The sequence below is a fragment of the Diabrotica undecimpunctata genome, chromosome 8, assembly GCF_040954645.1.
Source record: "Diabrotica undecimpunctata isolate CICGRU chromosome 8, icDiaUnde3, whole genome shotgun sequence".
NCBI classification, from domain to species: domain Eukaryota; kingdom Metazoa; phylum Arthropoda; class Insecta; order Coleoptera; family Chrysomelidae; genus Diabrotica; species Diabrotica undecimpunctata.
In genome coordinates, this window is record NC_092810.1 from 125677485 (window position 1) to 125694695 (window position 17211).

At 32.1% G+C, this 17211-nt stretch overlaps 1 protein-coding gene across 2 annotated transcripts in view; it reads right to left on the reverse strand.

Moving 5' to 3' along the window:
• Positions 1 to 17211, reverse strand: part of Cht6 (Chitinase 6) — a 296348-nt gene that overhangs the window by 65451 nt on the left and 213686 nt on the right. For both annotated transcript variants that reach the window (XM_072540946.1, XM_072540945.1), the window contains exons 13-17: positions 10817 to 10922; positions 10417 to 10576; positions 8825 to 8947; positions 8586 to 8750; positions 5081 to 5341 (exon numbers count right to left, since the gene is read on the reverse strand). In XM_072540946.1, the coding sequence (XP_072397047.1) occupies positions 5081 to 5341; positions 8586 to 8750; positions 8825 to 8947; positions 10417 to 10576; positions 10817 to 10922 (815 nt within the window). The remainder of the gene's footprint in view (positions 1 to 5080; positions 5342 to 8585; positions 8751 to 8824; positions 8948 to 10416; positions 10577 to 10816; positions 10923 to 17211) is intronic.

Below are 17211 nucleotides of genomic sequence, written 5' to 3' on the forward strand. Positions count from 1 at the left end.
CCAACTATCAAATTTGCTTCCAATTAAATGGTCGCTTATGATAGCAAATGAACAAAAAAATTCCAATTTCACCAACTCTTTAATGAACCAAATGTGGCTACTTTACAGTTTGAACAAGGTATTTGCAATTATGAGTTTCTCATTGATTTATAAATCAACCAGCCGATCGCCATGTTCATTCCTCTCCCCCATTCCTCTTAAAAATGAATTTAAGAGGAATGGGGGAGGAGAATTCAAAATATCACAAGACTTAGATAAAAGTAAGACCGAAAATGTCAAAGAGTATATATACCTAGGTCACACGATCAAACTAGGCAGACATAATCAAACGGCAGAGATAACTAGAAGAATCCGAATTACTTGGGCAGCAGTAGGAAAACTCAGTGTTGTAATGAAAAACAAAAAGATAACAATAAATTTAAAGAAAAGAGTATTCAACAGTTGTATTCTACCAGCTATGATCTATATTAGCCAGTAGATTAAGAAGTATATTAGGAGTTTCTCTGAGAGAAGATATATGAAATAAGGACGTGCAAAGAATGACGAATAGGAAAGATGTAATTGGAAGAATTGCGTAAATTAAATGGAGCTGAATAGGACACTTAACACGACAAAACAACGATAGATGGAGGAGAAAGATTATACATTGGAGATCACGCGAGTAGTCGTAGTGAAGGAAGACCACAAAAACGGTGGCTATACGACATTAAAGCAAAAGTGGGGAGAAACTGGCACCAAATAGCACAAAACAGAGAAGACTGAAGAACTCATGGGGAGGCCTTTATCCAGGAGTGGATGCAAACAGGCTGAAGAATATATAGAAGGCTATATTTTAACTTTTTCTATATGTGGAATTGCATTTTGCCAGTTGCTTAAAATAAATTAATATTAATATTTTGTATTTCACTATTGATAAGATAAATTATAGAAGCTCTTAGAGTAGATGTAACATTTTTTCTCCTAATGCCAGATTTTAATTGATGCTAAATGTATTCTATAGGATTAAAAATTCAATAATATGGTGGCAGTCTTAAAACTGTATGACCCATATTTTCTGCATACTATTTACAAACATATTCGTTTTTTATAGATAAGATTTTTAAAATTTGTTATAAATCTGTTTTCGTATGTTTCTTTATAGGCCAGTCGTCAGAGATTTGACTTTTAAAGATCATACGATCAAGCTAAAACCCCCGTCGTAGGGAAGGAAACCGAAAAAAATCGATTTACCAAGAATCTGTGCGCCTTAGAAAAAAAAATGTTGCTCAGATAATTTTGAACAAAAATGTTTAGTAGCACTTCTTATGTAGAATGAACCTTTCTCTCAGAAACAATGCTTAAAGCTACCGGTGATTTTGAATGTCAGTTAAGTGCGCGTAACTGACAAATTGATATTCTCAGCAAAATTAAAAAAAAAAAAAATTTAGAGGTTCAGTAGCATTTGCCTTTCTGACGACTGGAGTATTCAAAATAAATATCATTATCGAACATGTAAATTTGAATAGTAACTTTAGTATCATTGACACAAGAAACTATATTTAATTGTCGACTACGATAAGACGCTTCGTCCATAACAATTGCACTGCTTGGTGATATAATTGGTACTAAATTATTTTTAAACAAGTCTTCAAATACCTCTGTGGTTGTGTCTTGATGATAATCGACGCAAGATTCACTAACGTTTTTGACAGATAAAGGCAGCGTTTGGAACCCATTCGTCTACTGATCCAGCGTGAAACGTCGTTACGCATTTTTCTTTATTGGAAAGTGCTTTCGTATAGATGAAACGTGTCGAACCACGTCTGAACTATACAAATAATTTATTTTCTCTCCGATACTGTTTTATTTTTGTTAAATATTCCGTTCGCCATATGTGTAGACGTTCGGATTTCATAATTATATGCTTTTTGTTTAATTTCCTAAATCTAAATCCTATGCCTAAATACTTCCACCAACTTTTTCCACCGCACCTAATTCCAGTGTCATTTGCAATGAGTTTATTAACTCACATACTACTACTGTCCTTTTAAAAGGCAATCGATCTATTTCCCTTAAATTGATAACTTAAACTTACCGTTGATAGATGGCGCCTGTGGGGTTTACTGTCAAACATACCGATCAAGATATTTCATCAGTTGCTCGCTTTAAAAGTTTGTTTTTTAATTAAATATGGATGTTGCTAATTGGAGGTAAGTTTTTTTAATTACAAATTAAATATGGGCGTTTTACATGATTTGCTAGTCATTGCTTTACTTACGTGTAATTATAGTGGAAATATATCTTTGAGTTTTTTGTTACTTTCTTGTGTACGGCCATTTTTGTTTTGTTCTTTTAAAAGGATAGTAGTAATAAGCACTACGAAATGGTTATTTTTTAGGAAACCATTGAAATTGCATGAGTTAATTGCAGCACTTGAGACAGAAGAGCAGCTATCGCCTCCAGATGGTATAATTATTTTTCCTCCAGACAATGCAAATAATAATATAACAGATTGCGATTCAAGAGACGAGGATGTCACAACGATAGATCATTTACCAATAAGCCAGCTGAGAAATGACGTGGAGGTTATTTTCGACAATCAAGATCAGAGTGCAGAAGAGTCGGATTCCGACGACGTACCTCTTGCCACAGTACGCAAAGAAGAAACAAAACCTTCGATTATTTTCGAAAAACTAGGATCTGTATAATGGTTTATAGGTGATCTGTACCAGCATCCTAAAGATGTTTACTGGAGACCAGAAATCGAACCTAAACAAAATCGCACGCCATTACAGCTCTTGAGGCTATGTTTTGACGATAACCTATTCAATATGATAACAACATATACAAATACATACGCGGCACAAAAAAACTTGACTAGTGATGTTACAGATAATGAAATTAGGTGTTTTGTGGGTGTGCTTATTATGAGTGGCTACGTGGTGTTACCAAAAAGATATATGTATTGGGACAATCGTAATAATAGTCAGAATGAAAAAGTCGCTGAAGCTCTATCGAGAGACAGATTTTTCCATATAATGAAAATTCTTCATGTGTGTGATAATAATAGTTTGGACAAAACAGATAAGTTTGCTAAAATACGGCCATTATATGATGCATTGAATAAAATTTTTTTAAATCACGCTTCTTTCGAACAAGAACATAGCCTAGATGAAGCTATGGTACCATATTTTGGAAGGCACCCTACGAAATAATTTATACGAAACAAACCCATTCGTTGGGGTTATAAGCTTTGGATGGGTACTCTCCGTCTAGGTTATATTGTATGGTTTAGATCGTATCAAGCCTCATATATTCCAGCATCATATAAAAACTTGGATCTTGGTTCGTCGGTTGTTTTGTCTTATGCAGATGTGCTTCAATCACGCTGGTCAAAAACGAGATTCCACCGTTTTGTTGATAACTTCTTCTCATCCATGCATCTACTAAATGAGTTAAAAACTAGAGGTCTTTTCGGTACACGTACAATAAGGGACAATAGAACACTGAAATAACCCATATTCGCTCCAACAGCTACGAAAAAAAGGAAAGGGGAACTTACGATTACAGATTAGATAAAAACACAGGAATTGTGGTTTGTCGCTGGCACGACAATAGTGTCGTTACAATTTCATCTAATTTTTTGTTCAGTAAAACCATATCACCTAGTCAAACGGTTTTCACATAAGGAGAAGAGACACATTTTTATTTCTAAACCAAATATGATAAAGCAATACGGAGGAAGCCTTGATCAGCTTGAATTTAGAAGGCAACCAGCTTGCAACCTTCTGAAACCTACGACCTACAAAAAAGATACCAAACGCGGCTCAACAAGACGGAATAAAATACCATTACATCCTAAAGTTTTATTTTCTAATATATACTGCTTCTTACTGCTATCCTTTTAAAAGAACACGACATATTTTGACAGCTAATGCAAAAATTATTATTTTAGTATTTCTTGTCGTTAAATAAGACCCATTTCCTTTAAGTAAAGATAAAATTAAAAAAAATAGTTTCAGTAATATGTGGGTTAATCAAATTGTCTAATGTCCGCATCAGTTGTTCTTTATACATATCGTATATTTTATGGTGAATTATGTCTTCATCTGCACTACCAAACTTTCTGGAAACACCACTGTCTCCTCTTTTAGTTTTTGAAAATATTGGATTATTGATTTGTCGAACGGTTGAAACTGGTGTCCCAGTCAGAGCGCAGTTTCTTTTATAGCTCAAATTTCACTCAAGTGAATATCGGTTAAAGTTAAAAAAACATCATTAAGTAACTATTTATTTCGTGTTAAATGACATATGGGTTCTTTCACACCTTTCTTATTCTAGTCCTTGAATGAGAGCAGCCTCTTCTAAATGATAATTTTCAACTGCGAGTTTAACAGGCTTCTTCTATGTTATCGTTATCACAGTTCCACAGACGCCGTATTGTAACAATCTTTTGCTAATTATTACAGTTTGTTTACTAAAAGACTATTTTCAACTGTTTTTTTCATGTAGAACATACATTGTATTTTATGATATACTCGTACAACAGGTAAACTTAATTCTAATAACAAGTTACGTAGTGAAGATTATAAATTTTAAGTAATTTACCAAGTTCAAATTCTTAGAATTTACAACCTTAAAAATTTGCAAAATTATTTAATTAGGATATAAGTCGGTCCTGATAATTTACAAATTTTTAACGATAGAAGATTTATAAGGGGAGATTATTCTTATTACTTTACCATCATTTTTAATTGGTGAACGTTATTTACCAACCCAAACGTTAAATTTTCGAGAATATTAAATACAGTATCTCACGACCTAATAGAACTTCTACACTAACCAGTATCAACAGTTTTTATCGTAATAGTTTTTACTTATACAAGGAAAAAATTATTAGATTTTAGTTCCAGGTTGTGTTGACAAAAAACCGAGAGGTTTTAAGATATATAGAGATTTATAATTCAAAATTAATCCAAAGAGAATGTAAACAATTCAAGCATCATTGTGTAAACTGATGTAACTATTATAAAATGTTGTTGAGAATATTTCCTTATATCATAAAATTTTTTGGGTTTCAATACAAATCACAAAAACTTACTTTGAAGTTGTAGGACTGTTTTCTTCTTTAGACGTAGCCTCTGCAGTGCTTCCTCTTTTGATTTCGTTGTATTGAGATGTGGAAGATTCTTCGGTGGTCGAAGGTCTTTGCCGTCTAATGTTTACGTAATGAGGAATATTCGCCTTTTTGGTGGTTGGTGTATATTCACTTTTTATATCGTCGTCATCTTCGTCGTCGTCATTATCTTCCTCACTTTCCTCATCATCGCTGTCTTCTGGCAGTTCTCCCAAAATTTTATTTCTAAGAACAAATGGTAGTTATTATTTAATTGTATTTTAACTTAATATCTATATTTATGGGCCTAATTTTTTATATATATATATATATATATATATATATATATATATATATATATATATATATATATATATATATATATATATATATATTGTTATGATGTATTTTTGTTTGAATGATGAGCAATGAGTATTTTTAATAATATAATATATAGGGTTTTTATCGCGGTTCTCAAAGAATTAGTTTGTAAGTACTTTTTTAAATTATCTTTATTATAACTATTATGAAATACACATATATATCTAACCTAGCCAATGTAAATTTAGAATAAACTATCTTTAAATTGATATTCTTATAAAACTAATTAAATTATATAGACAATGTAAAATTTAAACAAACTATCTTCAAAATTGAAACTGTTATGACACTAACTAAATTATATTAACAAAATTTTGTACCTTTCTTTCACTGAATGCCTAAATGAACTGTTTTCCACTATATAGATTCTAATCACCACTGAATGTCTTCGTACTTCGGTTATCCTTGTTTTTGTGAAATTACTTTTTCCAATTATCAGCTTCTACCAATTTAAGATATATTTTTCTTCACCAGCATTTATAAACCACCAAGCAAACCAGCAAAACAGCATTTATATTTATTCTTCTTTTCAATATGCCAATATCCAATTATTATAAGTTGATTTATACTAATCTCCAATCATAATATAATTTTAATTTCTTCCAATATCCTTCCAATATTCTTCTAATATACTTTTTTAATCTTCAATAATTATTTGTGTATAATTATAAATGTGCATTAAAATATATGCATAATTTTTAATCTTCATTTAACTCACTATATTAAACAATTGGACTATTTGTAACTGAATGGACTGGACCTACTTTCTTACTAAAACTTTTCTGACTGCACTATCTTGAAAATTCTGAACAATTGACTTCACTAACTTAATGAGTCTATCTTCTACTAACTTTCATAATAAACTGGCCTTCTGACTAAAACTTTCATAATAAACTGGCCATCTTGAATCCAAATCACGGGTATTTATATCTTTTCAATCTTCCAGAACCATCTGGTAAGAAGTCATGTTCGATTTAGTTCTATTTCTTCTATATGGATGTTCTCGAAAAAAAATATATGTTGGATCCACAGACATCACCATTATTTCCAGAATGTTCGACCGTCAACAAAGATCAAATTCTGCATTCTGGAGAATTCGTTAATGTTCTATTGATAATTTTGTTGACATTTAGGCTTTTCAGATCAGAATAAACATTTAAATCATTAAATATATATAAATTAAACATTTTAAACTAACATTATTATTATAACCCCACTTTATATTCCTAAAAATTCTTAATTTCTGTCAGTCACTTACTGTATAGTTGGTTGCCTATGCACATGGCTCACTTAAATATATTTACAACATTAAAATACAACTTTTTACAATTATTATATGCTAATTTCTTAAAAATGTCCTCACATAAATAATTTTTATTAAATTCTCTAGTATATAACTTATTAAAATAACCAAATATCTAATATTATCTAATGTATAACTTATAAATTAATTTTTTTAAATAATATCATTTCAATATATATATATATATATATATATATATATATATATATATATATATATATATATATATATATATATATATATAGACAAACATTAAATTCCTTTGATAAAGCATTTATATTAATTTAAGTTATGAGAAAGAAAAAAGAATTAAGCAGTAGGTAATCAAAGATTAAAATTAAATTAAGCGACTACGACTTTTAACGATCATATTATCTAAGTAACACATATCTGGGTTCCTTTTAAATCTATGCATCTTACAATGTTTTTTGTTTTAAAATACTACCTAAAGTAAAACGTTCCTTTACTCTTAAAAATTACGTAACTGACTTTTGAAACGGCATTTGACCGGGTCAAATTAAAAGACACTATTCACTTACTGTACGCAAGAGAGATACCTCTAGGAATAATCAAACAATCGAAAATATCTACCAAAACAACAAAATAAAAGTAAAAGTAGAAGAAGAACTAACCGATCCTATTGAAGATGGCAATAGGATAAGACAGGGAGATTCCTTGAGTCCTCTATTGTTCAACCTGATTATGGATGAAATAATAAAAAAAGTAAGAACTAAAAAAGGATACCAAATGGGAGAAAACAACTTAAAATTATCTGCTATGCAGACGACGCAATACTACTCTCTTAAAGTGTAGATGATTTACAACGTATGCTGCACCAATTTAATATAACCGCCAGAAAATTTAACATGTTAATTTCCCCAAAAAGACAAAATGCATGGTTACAATAGCAAATTTACTAAGACGTAAATTGGAGCTGGAAGGTCAGATAATAACAAGCGATGGAGTTTAAATATCTAGGCATCACATTATCTAGCTACGGAAAGCTCGAAACGGAAGTGGAAGATCAAGTGAATAGAGCAAACAGAGCCGCAGGCTGCCTAAATGAAACAATATGGAGAAATAAAAATATCGGGAAAGAAACGAAAGGCAGAATTTACAAAACAGTCATCAGACCAATAATGACATACGCAGCAGAAACAAGATCTGACACAGAGAGGACAAAAAGGATGTTAGAAACAACAGAGATGACAACATTTAGAAAAATTGATGGTAAGACACTATGGGGCAGAGCTAGAAGTACAGATATACGACAGAGATGTAAGGTGGAGAACATCAAGAACTGGGTAAGAAATAGAAGAGTAGAATGAAAGGATCATATAAGACGAATGACAACAAATAGAGTAGTAAAGACGGCAAGAGACCGTTCCCCAATAGGAGGACGATCAGTAGGAAGACCACGAAAACGATGGAACGACAACTTACTGAAGGCACATTAAAAAACAGACAGAGTCCTGTCTATATAAAAAAGAAGAAGAAGACTTTTGAAACCAAGTCAAAATACTGGTCATTAATTGGTCTGCATGTTCGTCGGATTTAAATCCGATTGAACGTGTCTGATACATGCTAGTGACACAACATACATACAAATGTATGTAATTTGTTCATCATGCTATGACAATATTAAATATACCATGATCTTCTCTTGGTTGCCCATATAGTTTTTGTCTTTTGCGGTTCAGCACCTGGCAATCGCATAATACATGTTTTACAGTTTCTGGATATAGGTCCTTTATCAATATATTAATTGATTTGATTGACTAACGTTTATTAATTTGTTATCCTTACCTATCACTTGACGGTTCACTTGTTGTACTGATTCTAGCTCGTCGTATATTCGTGTAAGTTGGGAATTTGTCAGACGATCTTTTGCTGGTTTGATCTTCGTTATTATGTTCGATATCTTCATCGTCCTCGACAGATTCGACTTTTTTCTCACGTGCAACTGAAGGTCTGTAAAAGAGGTCAAGAATAATATTGTATAGATATTCATTACGTATATTGTTGTTTCTTAAAAAAGTATTTACCTAAATCTTGAAATTGATGTGTATTGCAATTTGCCTCTTTCTACTTTTGGTTTAGTTTCTTCTTTGAGTTCGTCTTCTGTTTTCTGACTTTGTGGTCCTCTGCTATTTCTAAAGATGGTATTTCTAGGAAGTAAAGTGGTTTAATTTATTTTATATTAGTCATATAAAACGAATGCTACATAAAATGATAGTATGATGCTTAAAATATACGAGGTTTTTTGTTACAAAGTCTGACAAGAGAAACCATATACAAAGGCTAATAATAAAAACTTTCATTGAAAGATTTGACGTAGTCATAAAATCAAAGAAATATCATGAAATAACTAGAATTATGGCATCATAGGCATATGATACAAATATACTGAGCGTTGCAATACAGCGTCGTTCCCCCAGTATGACAGAGAAAACTGACGTAAAGCAGTCTCTGCATCTCTTTCTAATAGGCCGGATTTTTTTACCACGTGACCTAAATGCCCAATAAGAATGTCACGTAGTCGATAAACGCGTATTAGAAAAATATACAGGGACTGCCTTGCGTCAGTTTTCTCTATGGCACTGGGAAACAGTAATGTATTGTGGCGATCAGTCTATTTGTATTATATGTCTGTGATTATGGTAGACGAAGGTTAAAGTTAGTTACGAAAAGGTAGAAGGTTGTCAGGGCAATTTGTATTAGGCATTGGAATTGAGCGAAGAGACAGACTTCTCGAATTTAGTGAAAACTAGAATTTTAAGAAGACGTGGATTTATTATATCGGGAAAATGCTCGAAAACGACAGGATTGCAAGACTAAAATTAACTATTAAATAATCCAAACTTCTTAATAATTCAGAGAGAACTAAGATATGTACAAAAGTTCAACATGATCTCCTTTTTAAATGGAAACGACAGGATTGGATAACTATGATTTAATACTAGTAAAATATCTACATTATAAAAGTGTAGCATCTGTCTAAACTGAAGACATCTGCACCAAGAAACTGATCATAAAATGTGGAGTACGGCTGTGTATTAAAGCTGCGTATTATCGCCAAATCTTTTTTAGCCTTAAATGGAAGACCAGAAGGAATAACAATTGGATGAGAAACAATAATATCGGATTTGCTGGTGATACAGCTATTCTTACAGGAAGTGTAGAAGAATTTCAAACACTGTTAAACTTGATAAATGAAATAAGCCAAAGAAAAGGTCTCAAAAGTAATATTAAGAAAACAAAGTGGATGAAAGATGGAAGAAGATTCATTCTGGTCTCACCATTAATGGCAAAAAAGTATAACGGTCTTTGAGAACTTTTTATTTGTTTGTATGGTGGCATTAACGTGTTAAACAAGACAAATAGGAAATAGAAAAATATGTGAAATTGATAACAACTTCTAACAATATGAATACTTGGGTTATGACCGGGGAGAGGTGTTCCAATGCGAGTTCAAAAAAAGTATTAATTGCAACAGTGGATAAAATGAAATAGCCAGGAAATAAACCTCAATCAAAATCAAATTATTTAAAATTATTTCCACAAAATTTAAAAAATATATTAAGGCTTTTTATGAAATCTTTTTGATATTTTATAGCATGTTCAAGAGTTGAGTTACCTGTTTTTACCATTCGAAGTTGGAGTATTTTTTATAGCTTTACTTAATACTCTTTCGTACAAGCTTTTTGAAATTGATGATTTAGTAGTAACTTCTACATTGCTATTACTGGGTGACTCTCCCTTTACTTTAAATTGTTTTTCTAGTTCTTCCAGACCACCTGAAATGATAAATGATAAAGTTAATCAAAAACCAAATTAAATAAAATTATTGATAATGCAAATTTAGGTTTGATCTTACAAAGGAAATAGTTATAAAAAAGTTAGTAATATTAATAATATTATATAAAATGTTTATAATATTATGTAACTACTATAATCATATTAGCCGAGATAACAAGTTGATTTAGGAGTTAACACACATAAACAAAAATTATTAGAACAAAAGAAAAACTCCTTACCTGCTTTCTTTATAAGTTCAATTAACTCTTTGATGACTCTAGGATCTTCTTCTGACTCTTTTTTATCCTCTTCTTCTTCATCATCATCGTATTCTTCATCATCATCCTAGAAGATAAATCAATATTTTATATATCCTATAGATTTAGACATGAATCAGAAACTCAAAAGTAAGAAAATGTTAATAAAATTAGTTATTAACATTAACAAATCTTAGTCTGATTCAAAAGCATTTCTAAATAAAAAACTATCATAATCACTACTACTCTGTTTATATACCGGGTGGACCAAAAGTCAGTTAACGCTATCAAAATGCGGGTGGTCTCGTCACTTTAATGAAACGGTCAATTCTGAAAATTACCTGAAACTTCTAATCGATTTAAAGGGAAAACTTGAAGATAATCCACAGTTACAAGGTATTCTATATTTTCAGCAAGACGGCGCATCGCTTTATTATGGATTTCAATGATCATGTTGTCAAATGACCAGTTTAGTGATCGGATAAGGAGAAGAAGCAAAATTGAATGGCCCGCACGTTCGCCAGATTTGATGCCCTGTGATTTTGCCTTGTGGGGAGTACTTAAACAATAAACGTTTTTTTACTTCAGTTATTTTGCTGTTATTAATATACAAAACGGTTAACTGACTTTTGTTCCACTCTGTATGTGTGAATAATAAAATTAGGCCTAATACAAAAGTATCAGGAATAACATATCATTTTTATTTTCTAGTTAAGACTGATATGACCGCCTTGATAGCGCAGTGGTCAAAGTGTTTAATTCCCAAACGGTAATTTGGAACCCAGTGGTCGTGGGTTCGATTTTCGGGGCTACAGAATTTTTAGTTCTTAAAATTCTTGATTGAAAAGAAATTCTTCTGTTCATTGAACCGGTACTCTCTTGAAACTTCTCTCTTTTTCGAATGTATTAAGCGACTGTTTCTAAAGACAACACCGACTTTACTTAGTAAGATATTCATTTAACAAAATATACTACATAATACACACACGGGTTACGCACAAGAAATCTCGTCAAGTAAGGGTTAGAGTCTACTAGATGGACATTTGTTACCATATATTATCGATATAGAGTGCGAACAGTGACAAAGAAATATCAATGTATTGAAACTGACATAATTGCAATGAAAAACAAGGGACCAACAACAGGCTAACAATTAATCGAAAAACTAAACAAATAACTATAAAGAAAAACAGAAGTGAGAAGAGATTAAAAACTCGGCATATGCCGCTCTCCTTTCTGGGACAAAGCGCGATATCCCGTCTAATGTTGAGAACGGCCAAAACGCAAAGCGGCTTACCACGCACATTTTTGTACATGAAATACTATTCAAGCACCTTAGGTGTCCCAGCAAATAACATAAAATATTTTGAACTGTCCGTGTCGGTCAGTTTAGCTTTGAAATATTAGACGTGTGTTAGGCGGCGAGCACGTGGTACTATATCACTTCATTTTTGTTGTTTTTTGTTGGTGTTTTGTTTATTTTGACTAGATTTGTTGGAGAATAATAAAAGTAAGTAATTGTTTTATTACGATTGTATTATTTAGTAATTTGTATGCTGCTTATCAGTAGTAGAGACAGTAATAAAATGTTGAGGTTATATTTTCGGTAAATATACTATTTTTTGTTTTTACCGAAAATGGATTCTAGAGAAGAAGCAAGGCTTCTTGGACTTATGGATGAAGTGAGCACAGATGAATTTGAAAGTTCTGAATCAGAACCTTATAGCTCTGATAATGATTTACAAGATCCATCATATCAACCCAGTAGTGGTGAAGATTAGTTGGCAAACGAGAATCTGTTTTCAAACGAAAATCACGAAGACAGAGTTGAGCCAGAAAATGACGAAACAGGTAATGATATACAAAATTTGCTAGAGGTGGGTGATATTGGAGCTGATAACGAGTGGGATGATATTGCCGCAGATATTCCAGATTTTTTGTTTGACGATTCCCAAAGTGGCCTTCATCTTAATTTTGACACAGATACTCCTAAAGCTACAGACTATTTTTTTAAATTTTGGGATCAAGAAATTATGCAGCTAATTCTTGATTCAAGAACAAATACATTGAAATATTGACTAATGTAAATAGGCCCAAGCAAAAATACAGCAGACAAGCATCCATTAGGCCATTTACTATGGAGGAACTTCAATCATTTTTAGCTATATGCATATTACAGGGTCAAATAAAATACCCCTCTGTAAGGAAGTTGTTTTCAATGAATCCACTTTATTATGCACCAGTTTTTCATTACACCCTATCTGGTAGAAGATTTGAAGAAATGCTGCGGTGTTTTAGCTGTGCTTGTAAAGAGCACAGCTTGTAAAGAGGAAACAACAGGAACTGATCCACTGAAAAAAGTCAATCCTCAGCTCGATAAACTATTACTTAATATTTAAAAATCTTATTACCCTGCAGAAGAAATGTCACTAGATGAATCATTGCTTCTCTTTCGTGGTCGTCTGAGTTTTCGGGTGTATATCAAAGGAAAAAAAGCGAAATATGGCATTAAGTTCTACGAGCTATGTACTGCAGATGGATACGTATTGAATATAAAAATTTATAAAGGAAAATCCGAAGATGTAGAAGGATTATCTAAAATTGAGTCGTTAGTACTGCAACTTATGGAACCTTATTTGGATAAAGGCCATCATTTATTCATTGATAACTTCTACAACAGCAGTTTGCTGTCAAAATCCCTTTTGGAAAGAAAAACTCATTCTACAGAAACTCTTAGATGAAACAGAAAAGAAAATCCAAAAGCTCTTGTAAACACTAATCTAAAGAAAGGAGAACACAAATGGCAAAGAGACGGTAGCATCTATATTTCAAAGTGGAAGGATAAAAGGGAAGTACTCTGCATAACAACCAAATATCACCCAAAACTTATAAATGTGCAGAACAGGTTTGGAAAGACAGTAATAAAACCTGAAGAAGTTGCCAGGTACAATGAGTACATGTCAGGAATAGATAGGAGCGATCAAATGGTGAGTTATTATTCTTCTCCACGGAAAACTATCAGGTGGTACAAAAAAGTGATGTTTCACTTACTGGATGTAGCTATATGGAATTCCTACTATGCAATGAAGAAGGACAAAAATGTAAAACTGACCCTTTTGGAATACAGAGAAAATTTGGTAAGAGAATTATTGAACATTCCAGAAGATATGAATGATGGGAGCAAACTGATGCATAAGGGAGCTTTGCACGGTGGAAAACGACCTCGAATGGAAGCGAATATAGTTGTCAACCCTAACAATGAACAACACTTTCCAAATATAATTCCACACCCTACAGACCCCCGCAAAACTCACTATGTGAGGTGCAAGTGGTGTTTACGAAACAAAAAACGCAAGGAAACCAGATACTTGTGTAAAACGTGTGCCGATAAACCAGCACTTTGCATTGTACCGTGTTTTGAACTGTACCACAAAAATTAAATTTTTTAATATAAACGTATCTCTATTATATTTTCGTTATAAGGATATTTCTTTATTATTTTTTACAGAAATAACGATTTAGTTGCATTTACTAATCGAGAGCGGCATGTACCGCTTTGTCCAGTTGCACAACTTTTGTGACATATATGGACATAGCGGCATTTACCGCACCTTGTTTTTTTTTATAAAAAACAACCTAAACATTCTAAAATATTATGAAACTACTTTTTTATGACAGAAAAATAACAAATTTTAAGATTTTTACAAGTGTGTTTTTTGCGACCCCCTATAAAAACTAGGTGTCCGCGAACGTGTTAACTAGTTAAGTCGCTGTTGTTATGAAGAGCATAATAATTAATTGGCGAATAGTTTATTCAATCACTGAAAACTTCAATCCATGATTCTTTTTAAGGTCTTCCATGAAAAAAGTAACGATGTAGTTCGATTCTGGAACGAGATTGCTCACAACACATATGGGAATTTTTACGTAAGCGAACATTAATACTGTAATTTACTCAAATCCTAAATTGAATCTCCGTTATACCCATCCCAAGCAAGACACAAGTACCCATCCCAAGTAGAGGCGGCAGCTTTCTCAAAGAATCTTGCTATCTGAAGGATTTTCTTCATTCTATGGTGTGGCTTCATTGATTGGGTATTACAGTGGAAATGTTATGGATATTTTTGTTAAAAGTTCCTATTGTCATGATGGCAAGTATTGGGAAAACAAATTTCAGTTTGCAGAGTTTCAAGAGTGGTATGAAGAACACGTACATAGTGGAAAATTGAATTGCAATCATAGTGGACCAGCTGGAAATATGGAAAGGGTAGCAATAAAAACAATGTTTCAACGTTCATTGAACGACAACGTAAAATACCGCAATTACATTGATGACGGCGACTCTAAAACATACTCTGGTCTACTGGAATCCAAATCTTATGGTGACAATTTTTCGAGCGTCACGGGTAGCGTCACGAAATAGTGGTTCTTCACATCGATTAACTACTCTCAATTAATTCGTTTCTAGTCATTATAGATTTATTCTTAGCAGGTTTAAATTAAAAACCTCTTCAAAAATGACTAAATGACGTTAAATAAAAAGTAAGAAATTAAAAGAATACGTGTTAATTAAAGATGTAAAAAAAATAGAAATAGAAAAATAAAAGACCGATACTATAATTCGAGTCGTAACGATTGTCGAACGGTCAAAATTTAAAAGTCATAAATGTCATCCGATTAATAACAATATTAAATCATCTGTTTAAAATTTTATGACACATCTTATTTAATTTAAATAATAACTAAATTTACTATCAAATGATATTTATTTATATTTTATTATTAATTTAATATTTAATGATATCAAAATCAAGCGTCGGGTCCGACAGGGATGTATACTATCACCCTTGCTGTTTAACATATACTCTGAGCAAATCTTTCAAGAAGCAGTAGAAGATGTTGAAGCCGGAATTCGAATTAATGGAGAATGTATCAATAACATCAGATACGCGGATGACACGGTAGCATTTGCTGATAGTTATGAAGCCTTCCAGGAGTTAATGAATAGAATCACAGAAATGAGTCAGAGATATGGACTTTCACTGAACATTAAGAAAACAAAATGTATGATGATCTCTAAGAAGGAGCAGCAAATTGAAAGAATCAGTGTGAATGGTCAACCAATAGAAAGAGTAAAAACATACACATAACTTGGTACGAACGTTAATGAAAATTGGGACCATTCTCTAGAAATAAAATCTAGGATAGAGAAAGCAAGATCTGCATTTCAAAAAATGGCTAAGCTATTCAAATGCCACGATTTATCAGTACCCATAAAAATCAGGTTACTACGATGTTATATCTTTTCTATACTGGTGTACGGAGTTGAGTCGTGGACTCTTACAGACGCTACCTGTAGGAAAATTGAGGCTTTCGAAATGTGGCTTTCTCGTAGAATGCTGAAGATATCCTATACTGACCACGTTACTAACCAGGACGTTTTATTAAGAATGCAAAAAGGAAAAGAGTGGTGAACCACGATAAAAACAGCCAACATTGAAGACCACGGTCACATCATGAGGAACAGCGAAAGATATGGGTTGCTGCAATTAATTCTTCAAGGAAAAGTAGAAGGAAAACGAGGACCAGAAAGGCGATGCCGACAACCACAAATCTTTTCAGAGCCGCAGTTTGCAAAATACAGATTGTCATGATGGTCGCCAACATCCGAAACTACAAGGATATAGTCACTACAAGAAGAAGATTAATTTAATATTTAGTCTGACTTTGATGGTCTGTCAGAAGTAAACAACGTATGCTTTGTTTATGTTAGCAGTTGGCGTTAGGAGCAAACATAATAATTTATTGAATTATTTTAATGTAATTTTGTTTTAAATAGAAATAATAAAATACTGAAAACATAGTAAGAAGCTTAGCATTAGTCTACTGTACCGCTTATTGTACCACCTTCTTTTTATCTTCTAAGTGATGTTAAAAACTGAAAAAATCATTTTAAAAATAAAAACTTGACGTCATCACATCGACAAACTCATAAACTAACAAAATCTTTTTTTACTTTTGATTTCAGATGATCCAGTGACGAGTTTCGTCATTTCTCCATATTTTGCCTTTAGTATTTTTTACGTGTTCTTCAAATCATACTTTTTATATGTACCTACTTAGTTTGAAAATAAATAAACTTCAAAAAATATTCACAAAACTATGCTTAAAATGTGGTTATCAGTCCCTAGAGAAAGAGTTATATTTCTCCGATTCTTTCATTACTTGTATTGTGCTTCAGTTAAGATTAAATTAAATAATTGATAAACTAAAGCAATTAATTATGACTTATTTTTAACAATAATAAGCTATTAATTTATAAAGAACGCTACTGAGGAAAATAATTTGTGATATATTTATCAAAAAATTGAACATCG